The 22,093-nt window shown below is 41.2% G+C and overlaps 1 protein-coding gene across 1 annotated transcript; it reads left to right on the top strand.

The window, feature by feature from the left end:
- The first annotated feature begins 1,054 nt into the window (after positions 1–1,054).
- Positions 1,055–21,360, top strand: LOC129860382 (leucine-rich repeat-containing protein 4B-like). The gene is made up of 3 exons (XM_055930751.1): positions 1,055–1,490; positions 11,676–12,263; positions 12,394–21,360. The coding sequence occupies exons 2-3, from the start codon at positions 12,021–12,023 to the stop codon at positions 14,404–14,406; spliced, it is 2,256 nt and encodes a 751-aa protein (XP_055786726.1). The 5' UTR covers positions 1,055–1,490; positions 11,676–12,020; the 3' UTR covers positions 14,407–21,360.
- Positions 21,361–22,093: the final 733 nt, after the last annotated feature.

The following is a 22,093-nucleotide window of genomic DNA, read 5'->3' as shown; positions in this document are numbered from 1 at the left end:
GAAAAGCTATAGTCTTGTGTTTTATAATTCAACACACATCTTAATGGTATGCGTGGAAACAGAGTGACAGGATCCAGTGCATTGTACAACAGGTTTCTAAAGTTGAGTGATGTGAAGGGCCATAACAACAGTCAAGGAGCATAGTATACACCAGGTGGAGCAGTGTCACTATTTATTCTAAACTCCATTACTTTTAGATTAGGAGCCAATGCATGAGAAAGAAACGACAAAAAACAGACTAATGGGACCACATGCCACACATGGCATCCCAATACACATAATTGCTGTCCAAGGTTGCTATGTCCCCACAAAACCATTGGCTGTCATATCTTTTCAGATGGTCCATGTTTTTTTATTGGTCCGTTGCCCCTCTATCATAATAAGCCGTATGCCATGATGCCACAACCTTAGATAAAGTACCAAACTTTAAAACCCTAGTTGAAAAGACAATGTTTTGTATGTCTAGGAAATGTTCATAGTCCATTAAACCAATGTTGATTGGTCTGATATGTAAGGTTTCAGCACCAATAGTACAACTGAAAATGTCCAGGGGGTTCGTGAAATAGCATTCTATGCCAAAAGGCCCAGTGGCAATATGCTCACTAACTGTGAGATGCGACTGTGAACCAGCGATATCCTGATCTCAAGACCCCCACACTGCAGAGAAATCCGGTGCAACTTTTCCTGAAATGTACCGAATGACTCGATGAATAGAGTGCTTAGTCACATCAAACACTTTACACTCTGGCCGTAGATGTATCTAGGCTCCCTCGAATCCACTGGACCTGAGTATAGCCCACTCACCCGGCAACATACAGTAGGGGCCGCACAACGATTGCAGACCATAATGACATTAGTGCATCACCGCCATTTGTCTTGGAATACATAACAAATATATATATATATATTAACCTTCATTTAACTAAGCAAGTCAGTTAAGAACAAATTGTTATTTACAATGACGAGTTTCTTGATCATGGCCCTTCCTTATTAATCAATGGTTCGTTGGTCTTCTGTGGTCCATGTTGAGGTCTACGCTGACTTCGTGGCATTCAGCTGCAGACCTACGGAATGTGCGTAAACTGTCGCTTATGCTGGAGTGCGAAAATACTATGCCAAACGGGCGCCGTCTCGTTTGCTGCCTGCGCGCGTCTCCAAGGATGAGAAGATGCTCGGATGCATCCATTACGGATTTCGTTCTTATTTGAACTGAATAGCGATTTAACTATGTTTATGTGTACGTTTCTTCACCCTGTTCGTGTAGTTTGTGGGTTCTGCTTATGTTGAACGTGCTATCCGATGTATGAAGTCCCTTCGTTGCGTTGGTGCTGCGGAAGACAAGAGAGCCGAGCTAACATCCGTGGAAGAGAGCTAATCAATTTAGAGAAGAGAAAAAGAGGGATAATTAAGGGGTTGGGGAACTGACGAGAAGAGAGGGAACGAAAGGAGAGAGAACGTCGACCTCACACCCCAGAAATTGAAACAGAAAGGTATGGGTCTATTGGACGTAGGTGAAATGGCCGTCGTAGTCAACCTATTTGTTATTTTGGTATGATTCTGCGTATATCAGGTGGAGACATTACCGTTTTATTTGCTCAAATGGCTTAGTATAAATGAATATCGGGGGAACCATTGGGTTACAATTTAAAAATGTTGGAAATCAAAGCTAATGTGTTGTAAGACATTCTTAAGATCATTTATTCAAATCGAAAAGGTGCTGGAATCATACATCGGCTTATTTTGTAACATACCTGCCTAATGTTAAATAACATTATTTTTTGTTGCATTTGTTTAGTTTAGTCAAAGAGAGTCGATGCAAGCCATTTTGTAATGCAGAATTAGGCCTATTCTCATTTCAATTGCGTTCCATAGGTGCGCCGTAGCGCGAGGCCAGCTGCATTATTAGAATTATATGATAATTTATAGTCACAAGGGTTTATTGTGCTTTGGTCATACACTGCGGATAGATTACAACTATTTTTCATTTTTGAATGATATGGGAATGATCTAATTCGACTTTTTATTCCAATGATTTAGACTCTCCATTTTATGCTGTAAAATGACCAAATTAAGATTTAAACAAATCCCCTGCAAATGAAGTATAAGCCACCATTTTAACCTTAACATAATTTCCCCTATAAAACACTGATTTCAACTATTGTTTTTATAGCCTCATCCTAACCTGGATTCCCACCTTCAACAACTCCGAATCCATTTAGTGTTGTCATAGTTACAGTAGATGATGTTAGCCTGCTGCACCTGTGTGGCTTTGTGTTAATCTCAGACCAGCTGTAAATATTAGGCCTAATTGAGCCTGGTATACAGGATCTCTCTTAATGCTCAGGTAGCCTTCAGCTTAAGAATATTCAAAGCCACAAATGCCAACACTTAAAGACTGCTTGTGTAATGCTTTAGAACTTGTTATACGCACATAGGCTATTAACCTTTATAATGTCTCAGAATAAGCTGTATAACAGGCTATATTAGGTCTATGTCTCTATGATGTATCAACATTTCAACTGACTCAAAATGGCTATTGGTTATTTAGTCATGATTAATATAAGGCTATTATAATAGTCTACATTATACATTATACAATGCATTATAATGCGCATTATAGTTGCAGGCTTTTGAAGTAAATTATAACCAAAGGCTATTTAAGTAAAGTGTCGCCCCACAATAATCAGATCCAAAGAATAAAGCATTGGTAGAGTACAGTGATGACACAATAATCATGTGTTTGTATAACATTTGGTCAGCAGGTTGCGGATCATTTGTTTCTTCACGGTTGAATGCTTTCTTCTCCCACGACTGATTGTGTGTAGTAGTACATGGGTGCCACCATGTAGATAATGTTTTTCAACAGAATCGGCGGAATGAATACACCCCTGATCACGCGTAAACACAGTTCACTTTCATTGCAGTCACGTTGTATTCCTTCTCGCGTCTATGCGAACTCCTCCACGCCCCCATGTGGAGTTCAATGCACAACACATCAGCTGCATGTGACCCGGTGAAAAACCCTTCCAAGCCAAAACGCTACATACAGCCTACGTCGTTGTCACCATATTAACTCTAGTAACGTCATAGTCAGCATAGATGGAACTAACGCGTTAGTAAACCCGCTACAATCAAGCAGTAATGTTACAGTGTACAGTCAGTAAGCAGTTACACTGGCGGGCCCCGGTGGCAATAAATTAGTTAAACCAAAAGTATACCTTAACTTGGAAGAGTTCCATGTGTTGTGTTGGAGAGTCATAGTTAGCTAGCTAACATAGCATCCCTCTGTTTGAGTAGGGTGTTTCAGTAGGCTAAACTAGATAGCTGCATTTGCTAGCTAAGTAAGTGGAACTGAAAGTGGAAATGACACTCCTTCTCCTTAATTTTGGAAGATATTAATTTGTTCAAAACTGTTCAACTACTGTCTTTCTCTCTCTTTGAGTCAACTACTCACCACATGTTATGCACTGCAGTGCTAGCTATCATTTGATTGGGTGGACAACATGTCAGTTCATACTGCAAGAGCTCTGAAAGGTTGGAGGACATCCTCCGGAAGTTGTCATAATTACTGTGTAAGTCTATGGAAGGGGTTGAGAACCATGAGCCTCCTAGTTTGTGTATTGAAGTCAATGTACCCAGAGGAGAACTAGAGGAGAACTGAAGCTAGCTGTCCTCCGGCTACACCATGGTGCTACCCTACAGAGTGCTGTTGAGGCTACTGTAGACCTTCCTTGCAAAATCGTGTGTTTTAATCAATTATTTGGTGACATGATTGTATTTGTATAGTTTTATCTAAAAAGGATAACTTTTAAAATGCTTAAAATGTGTATTTGTATGAAATTCACTGAGGAGGATGTTCATCCCCTTCCTCCTCTGAGGAGCCTCCACTGATATGTAACCAATTGACCCTAAAAAGAGAATATGCACTATAGAATTGCACCATTGTACCATCGACAGTGCACAGAGTGTATGAAAGTGTCCTCAAAAAAAGGAATACATCTATGGACAACAATGGGTGTGCTGTTAGATGTTTTCATGGCCTTGGAATGAGTCTTAGGGCTCGATTCAGTCCATATCGCTGATAGCGCAGTAAACATTTAAGGCAAAATGTTCCCCCTTTGTCACAGAGACTGCATTCACGGTAACCACTGCATATATCGGCTCAATCGGAAAATACCTTTACATTTAAATCGCTCTATACCATGGCTCTTCCGCAATACGGATTGAATCGAGCACTTAGTGAAGAGCAATCTTTTCCCCTATCAAGCCATGGGTCTGGCTAATTAACTTGTTTTACAATGGTGTGTCTCTCTGTCGTCTTGTAAAGCCCAACATACAGTTCTTATATAATGAAAATGGAAATTTCCTGAACAAGATCGGCACGATAAAATGGGACATTTTCACAATTATGGACAAGCCCATCGTCTCAGAGGCATCATCCTGTAGTGTAGGCCCCACATAGATCGCGAACGGACACCACACACATTGAATATATTCCCCTTCTCCAATACTACTGTCTGTTTCAAAGACCTGGAGGCTATGTTATGCACATTGACACAATAATATTTTGTCTCAATGTTGCAATTATAGCGGAGGATCATGGATTGAAACTGCACTTTGGTGTGTGTGTGTATGTGTGTGTGTGTGTGTGTGTGTGTGTGTGTGTGTGTGTGTGTGTGTGTGTGTGTGTGTGTGTGTGTGTGTGTGTGTGTGTGTGTGTGTGTGTGTGTGTGTGTGTGTGTGTGTGTGTGTGTGTGTGTGTGTGTGTGTGTGCTGGTTCCAGTGGCGATTTTCGCATGTAAATCTTGGTAGGGGGGAAAAACATGTGGGATACATGCCACCTAAGCCACTACACAACACTAAACAATACATTAACAATACATGAATTACACTATACCACTGCTACACCTGGCTATCAGCGGAGCCTTGTCTGGCAGCGAAACAGTTCATTCAGCCTCATTTACTGCCTTTAAAAAAACATAGCTGACATGGCTGACTTTCTTAAACAAATGTGGTATCTACTGACAATTGAGATGTACAAACTATGGCATAAGGGGACAACAAGCAGATAAGAGGCAATCCGGAATTTCAATTAAGACATTCATGAGCGAGCTAAGACGGACATAGTCAATATAACTATTTGATTAGAGCTTTTGAAATGTACGGTGAAAGAATTCAGAACATGGGCTGTTCTTACAGTGTTCTCCCTGTACACCAAGTCAGAACTGTAGGATAAATAAAGCAGGTATATAAGCAGACAATTTTTATTTATTTCACCTTTATTTAACCAGGTAGGCTAGTTGAGAACAAGTTCTCATTTGCAACTGCGACCTGGCCAAGATAAAGCATAGCAGTGTGACCAGACAACAACACAGAGTTACACATGGAGTAAACAATAAACAAGTCAATAACATGGTAGAAAAAAGAGAATCTATATACAATGTGTGCAAAAGGCATGAGGTAGGCAATAAATCGAATAATTACAATTTAGCAGATTAACACTGGAGTGATAAATCATCAGATGATCATGTGCAAGAAGAGATACTGGTGTGCAAAAGAGCAGAAAAGTAAATAAATAAAAGCAGTATGGGGGTGAGGTAGGTAAATTGGGTGGGTAGTTTACAGATGGACTATGTACAGCTGCAGCGATCGGTTAGCTGCTCGGATAGCAGATTTTTAAAGTTGTTGAGGGAGATAAAAGTCTCCAACTTCAGAGATTTTTGCAATTCGTTCCAGTCGCAGGCAGCAGAGAACTGGAAGGAAAGGCGTCCAAATGAGGTTTTGGCTTTAGGGATGATCAGTGAGATACACCTGCTGGAGCGCGTGCTACGGGTGGGTGTAGCCATCGTGACCAGTGAACTGAGATAAGGCGGCACTTTACCTAGCATAGCCTTGTAGATGACCTGGAGCCAGTGGGTCTGACGACGAACATGTAGCGAGGGCCAGCCGACTAGGGCATACAGGTCGCAGTGGTGGGTCGTATAAGGTGCTTTAGTAACAAAACGGATGGCACTGTGATAAACTGCATCCAGTTTGCTGAGTAGAGTATTGGAAGCTATTTTGTAGATGACCTCGCCGAAGTCGAGGATCGGTAGGATAGTCAGTTTTACTAGGGTAAGTTTGGCGGCGTGAGTGAAGGAGGCTTTGTTCCGGAATAGAAAACCGAATCTAGATTTGATTTTGGATTGGAGATGTTTGATATGAGTCTGGAAGGAGAGTTTGCAGTCTAGCCAGACACCTAGGTACTTATAGATGTCCACATATTCTAGGTCGGAACCGTCCAGGGTGGTGATGCTAGTCGGGCGTGCGGGTGCAGGCAGCGAACGGTTGAAAAGCATGCATTTGGTTTTACTAGCGTTTAAGAGCAGTTGGAGGCCACGGAAGAAGTGTTGTATGGCATTGAAGCTCGTTTGGAGGTTAGATAGCACAGTGTCCAGGGAAGCTGGACAATGAAAGCTCTTGCAATATTTGATGATTGCATTTCTCAAAAACAGGTTATGGGCTACATGTGCACCACCAAGTCAGAACTGTAGGCGAAATTAAGAGGCTGAAAATAGACCAAATTATTAGGGTGAGGCACATGGGCTACTAACAGCTTACTACACAACATACACTTACTATTACTTTCTTAGCTACAGTATACATATTTCCCTGGCATATTACATCATTTATGAAGCAGCATACATAACATTTTTGGACTCACCTTGTTGTGCTGTGCTCACTTGAACAGGAAGGATATGTGGCGGTCCTTCGTGGGTAAATTTTGTCATAAAACTTTGTCATCAAAGTCTGGCATTCTCTGGATTTATGGGGCTTTCAAGACAAAAAAAGGTTGAATCATGATAACGTCAGTGCTCTTCAGGTCGTAGCTCTAGAAAGAGTCCCAAGTTTCCGATTTACAATTCTGAGTTCAACGAAAGTTCAAAACGTATTTTCCCAGTCGTAGCTCATTTTTCTCAACTTCCCAATTGTCTTGAACTCACTAAAGTCAGATTTTGCACTTCCGACTTAACAGTTGTTTTGAGTGCAGCACAAATCATGCTTCATTGACAGCATGGTCAATGTTGAATGTTTATTATTTTCAACTAGGAAAAGAGACCCTTAATCTTAGACTTGGGACCACACAGCCACTCCACTGAATAGCGGGCTAATGATTGCAGTTAGCCACTGATTCCTTCTAAACCACTCATTGTTGAATTTGCGATTTCCAACTTGTTGAGTAATGTTTATGTCCAATGGCCAATGAGCACCGATACGTTGTATCTATAATTTCTCTTTATTGTTTCTCTTCATATGACAAGGATTAAAAAGGATTTGCCAGTAGATTGTTTACTTGATTCATGATGGTGACTGCTAGCTAAGATTTTGAAAGTATAATGTTGCCATGATCAGTTCAAAGCTACTGTAGATATAACGTGATTTGACGTCATTTTATCTGTGGCCAATGACCTTGAGCCTTCTTGGATGGGCAATTCTAATGTAACTCTATGGCAGCACTCAAGGGGCTAGAATTTTCAAGGTCTACCCTTAAACTTGGCGGTGACGTATTGTCCCTATGAGTGACGGAATACTGAGCCAATCACGAAGCAACACTCCGTATTTTCTGCTGGCTTGCCCCACCACCATAGAAAGCACTGAGCTAGGCTGAAACACCTGTATTTTGGAGCTGCGTTAACCAAGAAAACAACAAAAGAGACAATGTTTGTATGCAGCTTTATTAACTCATTGAAATACAGTACCAGTCAGACGTTTGGACACACCTACTCATTCAAGAGTTTTTCTTTATTTTTACAATTTTCTACATTGTAGTATAATAGTGAAGACGTCATAACTATGAAATAACTCAAATGGAATTACATAGTAACCAAAAAAGTGTTATACAAATCAAAATAGATTTTAGATTTTAGATTCTTCATAGCAGCCACCCTTTGCCTTGATGACAGCTTTGCACACTCTCCCACCTGCCCTGAATGACAGATCGCCACTGGCTGGTGTGAGGGTGGGTAAAGAACATTTCTGTAGACCTATAATTAGCATATTCTTAATGGCTGCTTTAAGACAATAAATACTTGAAAAGCGATTGATGTTCACCTAATCTGCTGCCTATACTGTATGCAGATTAGGATTCATGAAGAGTTTGTTTCCCTACACTGTTATTGTGAAAGGCAAGGGTCGGCATTCGTGTGCAATGTATACGTTTTGAGGGATCATCACTGAACCAGATACTGTGACATGTTGGTGTATGTGCAATTGATGGTTTCTTTCTTTCTCTGTATATATGTTACGTTTGGTCTAAAGATATATTGGACTCACTGATGCTACTCAATAATTATTACTATTACTGAGCTGTAATCCACCAGCCCAGTATTTCAGATTGGTTTGGGTGAATTCTTTGAACACTTGTAAAGCACTTTCTTAATGACCCCTTTGTCAGAGAATGAAACATACTATGACTACTGAGCAAGTGTGTTGGCTGTTGACATGCAGTCACTCGACCATGTAATAGCCTACGGAACCCTAAAAGCTTGTGGCTTAGGTGTTAATTGAGCAAAAAGCGAGACACTGATTGGTTGAAAACGACTGAAGTACATCTGCTAGCAAACTGCTAACTGCACAGTGCTAGAGTGGAATAGGATAGTGCACGGGGCAGTAAAACACAAGATGGTGTGTGAGCCGGTTGCCGTAGCAACCATGTTTCTCGGACCACATGCATCCATGGCACTGCATAGGAGAGATGATGTTTTGGGGTTAACTATAAACCTGGGTTAAAATCTGACTATTCACCAGAGAAGTATGATACGAATGGATATATCAATAAGTTGAGCTAAAGTAGCTTTTGTTTGAACAGCAGGGCCTTGACCTAAATACAGTATTTTATTGAAGGTCTCCATCTTTGTCGGTCTTAAAGGGAAAGTACAGGGTAGTTTGTGTGGAGGAGGATGGAAGGTGGTTCCCATGTTTGTATACATGCTAAAATGACCATGTTAGCAATTTTACTATCCAGATTCTGGCGCACAATTGGCCCAGCGTCGTCCGGGTTAGGTTTTGGCCGGGGAAGGCCGTCATTATAAATAAGAATTTGTTCTTAACTGACTTTCCTACGTTAAAAAAATAAAGGTTAAATACAAATTGTGGAAGCACTGTATTCTACGTGGCAGAAATGACCAGGTAGAAATCATATAGTTAAATGGTACACATCAATAACCTATAAATTACTTGTTTGTGTCTACATAAGACAAATGCAGTGTGTGTACATCCTGAGGAGCCTGATGGTATCACACTAGAGGTGCAGGGCTGAGTTGCTTAACATAATAGCCTGTTCACTGTGTGATGGGCTATTGAAATGATATACACTCCCATCCATATGTATTTGTATAGTGAGGGTAAATCTTTAATTTGGCTCTATACTCCAACATTTTAGATTTGAGAGAGAATGTTTCATATTAGCCGACGGTACCGAATGTCACCTTTATATTTTTAGAGTATTTTCATACAGATCTGTTTTGCTGTTTCGAAATGAAAGCGATTTATGTATCTAGTCCCCCCATTTGAAGAAGTTATAAGTATTTGGACGTTCACTTATAGTGTATTAAAGTAGTCGACTGTTTAGTATTTGGTCCCATATTCCTTGCACGCAATGACTACATGAAGCTTGGGACTCTACAAACTTGTTGGATGCGTTTGCTGTTAATCTCTGTTTTGAATTGTGTTTTGCCTAATAGGAACTGAATGGTAAATAATGTCTTGTGCCATTTTGGAGTCACTTTTATTGTAAGTAAGAAAATAAGATGTTTCTGAACACTTCCACATTCATGTGGATGCTGCTATTATTATGGATAATCATGAAGGGGGCACAAGGATCATACCCCCCCCCCCCCCCCCAAAAAAAAGGTTAACCTCCCTGTTATTGGTAATGCTGAGAGATAAGCATATTATGTTGTAGCCTCTGAACAGCATCTCACTCATCATTATTCACGATTCATTCATGATTTTTCTTAATCGTGACATTATCAGGATCAATCTAGAAGTGTTCAGAAACATCTCATCTCCTCACTTAGAAATAACACGACTCCAGTCATCATTCACCGTTCCGTTACTATCGGGCCAAACGCAACCAAATCAAATTTCAAACGCTTCCCGACCAGTTTTTAGAGTCCCAAGCTTGATGTAGTCACATTGTGTGCAAGGGATATGGGACCAAATACTAGACTAGTTACATGAAGTGCTTTCCTTTCTAAATGGTTAAACGGATAATATGCATGAAAATACCCTCAAATAAAGGGTGACATTCCTTACTGTTGCATCATATTAAACATTTGATCTTAAATCCAAAATGCTGGAGTATAGAGCCAAATAAAAAATTCCTAAATACATATGAGGGGAGTGTAGGAGCAGTACTAGGGGTCCCTCAAGTTTAATTCAGGTTCTTGCACCCCAGTCCAACCCTATAGGCCCATTGGAGGATCAGGAGAGATGCAGATGCAGACCAGTCAAGAGAGGTGCAGATTTTTTTTGGCAAATCATGTCCAATCAGTTGAATTTATCTCATAGCAAAGGGTCTGAATACTTATTTAAATAAGGTATTACAGTTTTATATTCGTAATACATTTGCAAAAATTTCTAAAAACCTGTTTTCATTATGGGGTAGTGTGTGTAGATTGCTGAGGAAATGTTTTCATTTAATCCATTTTAGAATTAGCCTGTAACGTAACACAATGTGGAATAAGTCAAGGGGTCTGAAAACTTTCCGAAGGAACAGTATATTATGCCCCCCCCCCCCACTTCTAAAACCAAAGTTGCGCCCCTGCCCCTCAGTATCACAAAGCATACCACCCAGTTCTTAGTAATCAGTACAACCGATTGTGATTCAATGAATATCTGTCTTTCAGAACAATAGGGCTAGGTCACCATTCATTGGATGTGGGGAAACTTTTAGCTGTCTCCCTCATGTAGCAGTAGTTGTGTAACATTGATTTTTTTAAAATCGGTTATACTTCATTAAATATAATTTCAAACTGACAGTACAGCACTTGCTTGTTATTGTCTTTTAAAGTGATGTTGGTATGTGATCAAGTCTATTTATCCCTGCAAATACCTTTTCTCCACATACATTACTGTGTGACATTACCGTGTGTATGATTATGCTCATAAATACCAAAGGTGTTTGTTTTGCTCCCATCATTGAGTAATGAATCACACGCTACATTTATTTCATGACCAATATTTATTTTGCTCTAGGCCTGTGGTGCTTTGAGTTGTGACACACCTTAGCTTTCAAGTGAGCTTTTTAGAATTTTGTGAGCCACCTTTTGTACAAGTATCAAGCCTTGACCAACATTTTTACCTCGACCTATGAATGAAATAGTAGGTGACTCACTAGTAGGCTCTAGAGCCTAATTTGTGAGAACCAATGCTCTAGTGTAAACCTGAAAGTTTAACATGCTTTCCATGCATTTTATCTATTGACCATCAATCTTGCAATTGCATTCCACATGATTAAATGTTTCACAGTGCTTCTACAGTTACAGAGCTAATGTGTCAGTACTCATGTCTTGTTCAGTTGTCTGATCCCCCTTTCTTTCTTTCTTTCTTTCTTTCTTTCTTTCTTTCTTTCTTTCTTTCTTTCTTTCTTTCTTTCTTTCTTCTTTCTCTCTCTCTCTCTCTCCCTCCTACAGTGAGGAGCATCTACCCTCCATAGAGACACCCCTTTCAAGAGCCTATTCACCAAACATCTCCTTTTTTATTGTAATAATTGTCATGGGACAATTATTAATTCTCTAAAAAAAATATGCTGAAAAATAGACGGAATTCTATATTTAAACTGACATTAACAAAGTCAAGTGAGGAAATATAAATGATAAATCAAGAGACCATTTAATATCTAACAGTTCTTCATGATTTTTAAAACGAAGAATAGAATGTATTGGTGAAATGAACATCAAGAGAACCTCTTAATTGTCTTGTATCGGAGGTGATTTATCAACATATTAGAACTAAGGGTGGGTCATGACCAATTTGCCATGCATGTTGTCATGGTGACCAGCCCCTCCACCCCCTCCCCCCTCCTCTGGTTGGTCCAGCTTTTGCTGTGGCTTCACCACCATGGACCTCAGCTGACAGAGGCCGTGCCCCCATGTCCCAACCCTTGTAGCTGCTCCAATCAGGCAAGCCGCGTCATCTGTACAAGGAAGAGTTTAGAGGACGTACCGGACAGTATATCTGTGAACACAAGATACCTCAACTTACAAGAGAACACGATTCAGGTAAATATGCCTTTCTCTCATTACATTTACCCACAATTCATACGTGTACGCATATGAACAGAGTATGCTTTACGGCAGAGAGGTTTCATATGGCTACAATGTACCAGCATGTTTTTATATCTCTCAACAGGTGATAAAGTCAGACACATTCAAGCACCTGCGGCATTTGGAAATACTACAGCTCTCCAAGAATCACATCCGACAGATTGAGGTGGGCGCGTTCAATGGCCTGCCAAACCTCAACACCCTTGAGCTCTTTGACAATCGCCTCACGCTGGTACCATCGCAGGCCTTTGAGTACCTCAGCAAGCTGCGGGAGCTCTGGCTACGGAACAACCCCATCGAGACACTGCCAGCGTATGCCTTTCACCGCGTTCCCTCTCTGCGCCGGCTCGACCTGGGCGAACTCAGAAAGCTGGACTACATCTCCGAGGCCGCCTTTGAGGGCCTGGTCAACTTGCGCTTCCTGAACCTGGGCATGTGCGGCCTGAAGGACATCCCCAACCTCACGCCCTTGGTCAGACTGGAGGAGCTGGAGCTGTCAGGAAACCAGCTGGGGATCGTCAGGCCGGGCTCCTTCCAGGGCCTGGTGTCACTGCGCAAGCTATGGCTCATGCACTCCAAGGTGACGGTCATTGAGCGCAATGCCTTCGACGACCTGAAGAACCTGGAGGAGCTCAACCTGTCCCACAACTCCCTGCATTCACTGCCCCACGACCTCTTCACCCCGCTGCACCAGTTGGAGCGGGTGCACCTCAACCACAACCCCTGGGTGTGCAACTGCGATGTCCTGTGGCTCAGTTGGTGGCTCAAGGAGACAGTGCCCAGTAACACCACATGCTGTGCCCGTTGCCACGCGCCCCCAGTCCTGAAGGGCCGCTACATCGGTGAGCTGGACCAGAGCCACTTCACATGCTACGCTCCCGTCATCGTAGAACCACCCACCGACCTCAATGTCACAGAGGGTATGGCCGCGGAGCTGAAGTGTCGCACTGGCACCTCCATGACGTCTGTCAACTGGCTCACCCCAAATGGCACCCTCATGACCCATGGATCGTACCGTGTCAGGATCTCAGTCCTTCATGACGGAACCCTGAATTTCACCAACGTTACTGTGCAGGACACGGGCCAATACACCTGCATGGTGACCAACTCCGCCGGCAACACCACGGCGACCGCAGTGCTCAATGTGTCCTCCTCCGACTCCAGCAACCCCTACAGCTTCTTCACCACCGTCACTGTTGAAACGGTGGAAACAAACAATGGTGAGGATGCTGGGAGGCAGTACATAAATGAAACCTATGTACCACCAGATTACCTGGGTCCCACTTTTTCAGGAGGGGTACTGGGTAAAGGCAGGGCTGGATTCACCATATCTCCATCTCGCTCTTCTCTCAACTCTTTCTCCCCGCGTGCCAACAGAAACACTGAAAATACAGTCACAGTGTCGATAATGGATGTCACAAACATTACTGGCCTGGACGACGTGATGAAGACCACCAAGATCATCATTGGCTGCTTTGTGGCCATCACCTTCATGGCAGCCGTGATGCTTGTGGTCTTCTACAAGCTGAGGAAGCAGCACCAGCTGCATAAGCACCATGGCCCCACCCGCGCCATTGAGATCATCAACGTGGAAGATGAGATTGGTGCCGGGGCCGGGAGCGGCATCTCAGGGGGATCGACCATGCAATCTGTGTGCGGAGGAGACGGAACATTGAGGATGCATCACCCGGAAATAGTCAACCTTCCCAACATTGGGCGATCAGAGCATCTTAACCATTACTACAAGGCCAATCATTTCAACAACAATGTGATGGGTCTGAGCATTGGGACAGGGGCAGGAGTCGGTACTCTAAGCAACAAGAACAATCTGTCTACACTTAACCAGCAGGGCCAGGATATCCCAATCTCCTGTACACAGGTTCCAATCTCCTCCACCACTTTCCAGACCATGTCTGGAAATGGCACCAACACCAACCCTCTTTCTGTTTCCCCACCTCTGCCAATGTCCCTCCCCATGCCCCCCATGGGATTACATGGATCGATCAAGGGTTTCATGGGCCAGAACCAGAACCCACAAATGGAACCTCTTCTCTTCAAGGGAAACTCAAAGGAAAACGTTCAAGAGACTCAAATTTGAGAACAACGAGTGAGGAGAGAGAGAGAGTGCAAGGGAACGACAGAGAGGGGATTGATGGCTGGTTTACGCACTGAATGATTAGACATTACTGTGCGTTGACATTACACCAAGAGAGAGGATAGACTGACACCGCAATACACAAACGCATAGGCTGGTCAGCTAAAGTGTACTGAGCCAAGGATTACCACAATGGGCCACTTGTGTTTGTAGTAACGGTCACGGCAATGGAGTTAAATATCGAACATCGCTACAATGTAAATCTGTGCCAAAGCAAATGTTTCTTGCCGTTTCTATGAGTTGTATTCACATAGGGAATTGAGCCACAGTACTTTCTTCCAAGTCTTTTTTGGCCAATCAGTCAAGACATGCACAGCACTTACCACATTGAAGTTTGCGTTATGAGACATAACAGGAACAAATACTAGACATTTCTCTTTTACAGAAAACACTTGTGAAAGACACTCTGGTATAAACTCACTAGTCTCCCTTGAGGCCGTAGGTAGGCATAAATGGAAGGACAAATGGTACAGTACAGTACAAATTACTGTGAAAAGTCACAAATTCTATCAGTATATTTTCATTTGAATATGTAACATTGCAGATTCCAATGCAGAGATATTTTGGAGGATGTATGAGCTGTAATAGTTTGTTTTGTGAATGATCAGGGGTGGTGATTGTGACGGTTGATGATACAATACATATGTTTTGAGTTTGGCTTCTCATCCAAAACCATAAGGGCTCAATTGCAACACTCATTGTGATTCTATGAATTTGGCTTCCATGAACATTGGAAAACCCCAGTGTTCTGTTTGACAAGCGTTTGTCTGTGATAACTGGACAATTCTGTTCTTGTTTGTTTTGAGAGTATATTCCATATATTCCAGCAGGCTACTTGGTTATTCAAAGGAGAGCTTCAGGTGCCAGCATGTGCCATCAGCAAATGCAGGTGAAATAACTAAACAGTGAGCTAAAATCTTGCAAAGAATGGTATGGGCAATGGAAATGTTGACAAAGTGTACAACAACAGATCAGTGGCAAGATATTTGCTATAAGTGGGGAATTTGATATGAACTCCTTTCTCATGGTGACCATTTTGATGCCACGTAATGCCGTCAGAAAGGGTGATTAAATGCCTGTCTTTGCCATGGCATTCCGTCGGTGGGTTCAACCACCATATTTGGTTTAGTGTAACAGAAATGTATGATAATCGTATTTGGTTGTGTGACAGTTGTACAAGCCACTTTTTTTTACAGTGTACCTTTCATGTGTTAATACCATTTAAAGCTTTGCGCATTTAAACTGTCTTCGATTATTTTTGCTTAGTTTGATATAATGTGTACAATTGTCTAGCCATGTATCATTCACATGAATAAATAAATCATATATCGAGGTCATGGAGGTCAATGGAAACCACTTGAAAACAAACAATAGTTATGAAGAGTGATACAATTTTAAATATAGGTTGAAACTATATGGCATACGATTCACCCATTAGTCATCTTGGTAATCATAGTATGATGTCTGTTCTTAAATATCTCATGACAGGCTTTTAGTCATTCTAATGAGAGAGTTACATTGGCATGAAAAGGACGCTTAAAGTGACACAGAATCCAGTTTGTCTCCTGAAAAAAGCTTCCGCTTCACTCCTTAACCCCAAGAATGAAATCGGAAAATGGTTGTTGCAATTGAGAGCAAACTGAACACGCCGACCCATATTCAAGTGAAAGACCGATTGTTGCAGCTGAGATTAGATGTATGTGTAACTGTAATACTACACACAGCAAGTAGTATTTGTGTATATGGAGGTGATCTTGCACCAACATGCTGCTCTGTGTAATTTGTTAACCACTCAACATTTGCTTTCGCTGCACCCCTCTCTCCTCGCAGTGCTGCATACATTTTCAGAGCCGTTGCCTTGAGTGAGTGGGGATGGTTGGTTCTTCTGATCGTCTGGTTACTCCCGTAATGAGTGTAACATTAGAAACAAAGGTACATGTTTTGGGGAAATAATGATAACATTAGTAATAATATGATCAATTCTGATAGAATATATGATTATATCTGTTGTATTAGACATGTACACTGGGCTTTCAGTTAGTTTGTTCAGGATTAATATATGAAAAACAACACGCAAAACTATAGTCAACAACAGGTCCGTTTATAGGTTGCCCAACCAAGGAACTATGAGGGAGTTTTTCCTTTACGTTTGACACCCAGTTTCCGTAATTATGGTACTTCTCCTGAAAAAGAGTGAAGTCGAATAATGATATAGTATTTTACTAATGTGGTCCGGCAGACACTTTTTGTGAGCAGGGTTCAACTGTTTCCCTACTGAGACGCTACCCGAATATAAATGAAGACCAAAAACTCCAACATATGGCTGCACTGTTGATGTGCTCCATTTGGTAACTGCACTGTCAGATTTCAAAGAGCATATTAAATACCTCCGAGTAAACCACAGAACAAGATCCTGGAATGATAATATTTGGCCCAATGTTTGATGATCAACATCGCTATTGTAGACATGTTACTTTCATACCATTGGAGAAACTATGTCTATTGTTAAGCTGTATTGTCATTTATACATGTTGTATTATTGTTTGTTATTATTATCATTATGATCGTTATTATTTTAAGGACCCTGTTACACCCTGAAATGAATGGTGTAGTAAATGTCTACCCAGCTGGAATATGATGGAAGAAATGTACAACAGGCACTACTAAACCATGCCCGAGTAACAACACCAGTAAAGAACACATGAACTTTTGACAACTATGTCATCTTTACTCTACTTTACAAAAGAAGATGATGATGGCCTCTTGCAACAGATGGAATAGTCAGTGTGTCATTTGTCAACCCTCCCCCCTCCACAGTAATGGAATACTGGTGTTGTAAACCACAAACTGACCTTTTGGTACGAGGTTCCATTTGCTAAACAGAACGAGAAGCTGAACTATGTTGTTGTTTGGAAAGCTTTTTAATGAAATGAAAGACATGAAGTTAAGCTATAGCAAACATATAGATTTCTTGAAATGCAAAAATAATAAAAGCATCATTTTTGTGTTCATTTGTTTAAAAGAATTCCGCAAGTTTTGGTTGTATCTAAAGTGTAATATTATCGATATGGTCATTATCAATGTACTGTCATCTGATGTCACTTATGAATCATAAACCCAGGGATACAAAATGGTGTAGTAGGAGGTTTGAAACATTGTACTGCTTTTCTATTCAACTTTGGCCACATCAATACATATGGTATTTACACTTCTATGATTGTCTTACAATGACTGAGAGGTACTATACGTTGCTGTCTATGCCAATTTGGCTTAACTTTCTGCCAGCTGTAAAGACTATTTCTCATTAAGAACTGTTCAACACACACAGTTCCAATTTAGTTTTGTTGTTTTGCCATCTCGAACACCACATACTACAAAACACTTTAACAGTTAAGCCGGGTAAAATTCTGGTGACATGATAATACATTAAGTTACGGCGTGGATTTTATAACACAAAAATGAAATGAATTCTGAACAATATCACTTATTCTGTGTGTTTTGTCATTTTTTGTTTTTCTACCTCTTATGAAGAGAAGGGAGTTAGTACTTCTTTGACCACTAGCACAGTGTCCATGTTGGGTCAGAGTCACATCCATGTAAGTTGTCAGAGTCAGCAGAGTTGTGTTGTGTCAGAGTCAATTAATTTAAAAACATTTGATGGACATGACTGTAAAAACACCAGCAAATCAGCTCCAAGTGATTTTAATTTAGGAAATCTGTTTCAAAGTATTTCCACACATAATATAGAGAAATATGTGATCATATACAAATGTAAGCAAGGTTTGAAATGAGTATGTTTTAGTCAAATGTTATATCTGTTTGGGCTTCTTGCGGTCAATTTGCAGTTGACCAATTATTTATAATTATGTTCCGGCCCCCTGACCATCCGCTCAAGAAAAAAATCGCCCCATGGCTGAATGATCCCTGCTTTATACCATTTGGACTATTAGTGTGCGGCCTAATGCACGGATGGGCTACTGGTGGTCACCCTTATGTAGGCCCACGGATCAATTAAAAAATATATGTTAGTCTGTGTCTCCATTTACTGTTGAGAGTTAGAATAGTATAATATTAATTTTGCAATTTCGCGACTTGGTTGTGCAGTTACTGATGGTCACTCAATTAGCCATGTCAGGAAAAAAAAGATGTATTGGTAAGTTAGCCTAGCTTGTAGTAATAATGGTGGATTTACCCCATTGATTTTGTTAGTCACTCTCAATCAGATATCATATTAAGATAAGCTAACATTTCCCTCCACCCTATTACAAAATGTGTAGAATTGCATGAAATGTGTTCTAAAATTACTAAATCTTCTCTCCGCCCCATGGCTAAATGTGTAGATTTGTAGCAAACGTACATTAAAACGGCAACATTTTCTCTCTGCCCCATGGCAAAATGTGAAGAATTGCAGCAAGTCGTACATTAAAACAGGGGGGACCTGCGTGCCACTGCAGCCCCTCATGATTAGTTCAGATGTTATAACACTACTTACACCACTGTGAGTAAGTACTCTTTGCTTTTTGTGATGTTACTAGCATGTTGACGTGTACAGTAAGTACCACGGTAATAATACTTGAGGTGGCCTGACATACTGTCTTCATAATATTTACATAGGAACGGCAATCTTTAGAACACAGCACATGGTTTATTGTATGGTCTCAGTATGGTCAGAATGGAGTAACTGTCTGTGTTTTGCACCCACTTGGCCACAGAGTCATGGTTGAGAACAGTTACCTGCATCTGGTTCGTCATACAAAGTTAAATCTAACTTCCCATAACCGCTGGTATAAACCTACTGTACTGTAATCCTGGTATGTTCCACTTATTTGTCCCAGTTTCATAATGTTTATTGCAAATTGATTCCAACCAATATAAAGAAATGTTGATAGCCAAATAATGAATACATTGATGATACATTTTACATTTTTTGATGATTTGTGACGCTTGTGCACCAGGTTTAACAAAGACTACTGTACATTTGGGACACTATTCAATTCTCTGGGGCATGTTTGTATGTGGTTGTCAGCCTGCATCCCCTGGAGAACCCTATTGGTCCCTGGAGACTTCCTTTACATTCCTGTTGGAACAAGCATCAAAATGCAGTACAGACAGGGGATCTGAAGAGATAGATTGGTAGTTAGTGATGAGCTGCCAGTAAGGATGGTGTTTATTAATAAGTTGAGGCAGATAATCTCGAGCTAAGACGAGTCTTGAAAGCAATTGCACCCAAAACACCTTGAGGTGAAAAATGCAAGTAGGGTCATTCATAACACACAGCATGATCTATAATTCTTAGCGTAAAGGAAAGAAATGTGAGTTAGTGAAAGGAAAAACCGCATACATAACATCTCTCATGCCGTATATCTGCTTCTTCGTCGACAGAGCAGGCAGATTTGAAGTGACACAAATCGTAATATCCTTAAGAGGCCGTGAAGAGAGCAGCGAAATGTGCCGTATGCGGCGGAGGAGAACACATCTAACAGGCATCCCGGCGGAAAGGTTAACGTGGAATGCTGGAATGCAAATGTGATTCGAGGAACGTGTGATCTTAACGCAGACGCGTGTGGCAGCGCTAGGTGGCCGTGCGAAGACGCCGTTCTCATCGCTCACAGCAAGGCACAACCATATGTACCCGGAGGCTCATTTTCTCATCTTCCAATTGTGACGTGACTAATTGAAATGAAAAGGGGCACAAATTGTTTTTGGTGGATGGGTGCAATGACACCCATCGCTGTCCCCTTTATCTGGACACAAAACATGGATCTATCCTCTTCCTGAGCCTTCTCTCTTGCCCTCTTTCTCTTCTTCCATGCTATTGTTCCCTTCAAATTCAATAGCCCCACAGCACTGATTCTCAAGGGATTTCCTTCCCACTACCATGGCCCACAAAAAGACTGTACATATACTGCAGCATCTGTTGGGAGACTGACATTAGATTAACTCTACTATGGTGCTATGGAGACGAGGTGTCCCAGTGTGTAAGCAGATACAGTAGTGCCTCTGCTCGGGAACCATGGAAATTTGGTTTTTTTTTGCTGTAGGGAGGTAACACATGCCTACAGTACATGCATACAAGAGCAGTTTATGGTAGCTATATTCAAGTGTGGATGTAGCATCAACGGCTAGATCCTGGCTGTGAATTATGTGGCCTGTTAGGGAATTGAGTGACATGATCTGTGTGTGAGAGTTAGTGTGCGTATTAGGGTTATATTGTATTAAATACAATTCTTTTGAGATAGTGATTTTTATACACTCACCGGACAGTTTACTAGGTACACTCATCTAGTACCGGGTCGGACCCCACTTTGCCTCCAGAACAGCCTGAATTCTTCTTCGCACCATTCTACAAGGTGCCAGAAACATTCAACTCTGAGATGAGGACCGAATGCAGTCTCTGTCTCTAACAGATGTAAATAATCAATTTACAGCAAAATGCGATTTTGATCTCGATTAATATTCTCTAGAAATATTGTAGTGTATTCAGTGTATTCTAGCTCAAGGTGCTATGGAAGCTGTTATCCTGTTTCTCTTTTAGTCAAACTCTTAAGCCATATCCTCACTTCCACTTCCCTAACACTCCTCCCTAAGGACAGTTTCCTCACCTCATCTGATGTCTCACTCAGGAGACAGCACTCAACCTAGCAAGCTATGTCACCTCGAACAACTGCACATTTGACTTTATACTCGCAAAAAAAAGGAGGAAAATGCCTATTGTTTTCATTTTGATGGATGTTTTGTATCGTTTAATGCAGAAATGGGGTAGCGGGTTCGAGATGAGGGAGTAGGTTGATACAATTTATCTGGAGCCTGTGCCAACTCTTTTTATGATGATTCAGTCTGTTCATGTACCAACCTGAAACAAATTTTGTGGAATAAAGTATGGACAATTATTGTTAAGAGATGCATGTGTTTGAATTCAAATGGAAACCTTTGCCTGTTTTGTTACCAGGGGGAATTGTCTGCATATTCCAATACCACTGAGATTTAGGAGGAGATATAAGTTGAAGTTTATATACAGTTAGGTCGGAGTAATTAAAACTAGTTTTTCAACCACTCCGACAATTTCTTGTTAACAAACTAAAGTTGTGGCAAGTCGGTTAGGGCATCTACTTTGTGCATGACACAAGTCATTTTTCCAACAATTGTTTACAGACAGATTATTTCACTTATAATTCACTCTATCACAATTCCAGTGGGTCAGAAGTTTACATACACTAAGTTGACTGTGCCTTTAAAAGGCTTGGAAAATTCCATAAAATGATGTCATGGCTTTCGAAGCTTCTGATTGAAGCTAATTGACATAATTTGAGTCAATTGGAGGTGTACCTGTGGATGAATTTCAAGGCCTATCTCCAAACTCAGTGCCTCTTTGCTTGACATCATGGGACAATCTAAAGAAATCAGCCAAGACCTCAGAAAAATAATTGTAGACCTCCACAAGGCTGGTTCATCCTTGGGAGCAATTTCCAAACGCCTCAAGGTACCACGTTCATCTGTACAAACAATAGTACCCAAGTATAAACACCATGGGACCACGCAGCCGTCATACCGCTCAGGAAGGAGATGTGTTCTGTATTCTAGAGATGAACATACTTTGGTGCGAAAAGTTCAAATCAATCTTAGAACAACA

The sequence above is a fragment of the Salvelinus fontinalis genome, chromosome 8 (genome assembly GCF_029448725.1).
Source record: "Salvelinus fontinalis isolate EN_2023a chromosome 8, ASM2944872v1, whole genome shotgun sequence".
In the NCBI taxonomy this organism is placed as follows: Eukaryota; Metazoa; Chordata; class Actinopteri; order Salmoniformes; family Salmonidae; genus Salvelinus; species Salvelinus fontinalis.
Note: the sequence above shows the minus strand (reverse complement) of the source record. Positions and strands in the feature narration are given on the sequence as shown.

What these genes read in the sequence shown, in the direction of transcription:
- LOC129860382 (XM_055930751.1), top strand. Translation starts at nt 12,021, where the DNA reads ATGCATGTTGTCATGGTGACCAGCCCCTCCACCCCCTCCCCCCTCCTC. An exon ending in TACAAGAGAACACGATTCAG is followed by an intron (nt 12,264 to 12,393) that starts GTAAATATGCCT and finishes ATCTCTCAACAG; the next exon opens with GTGATAAAGTCAGACACATT.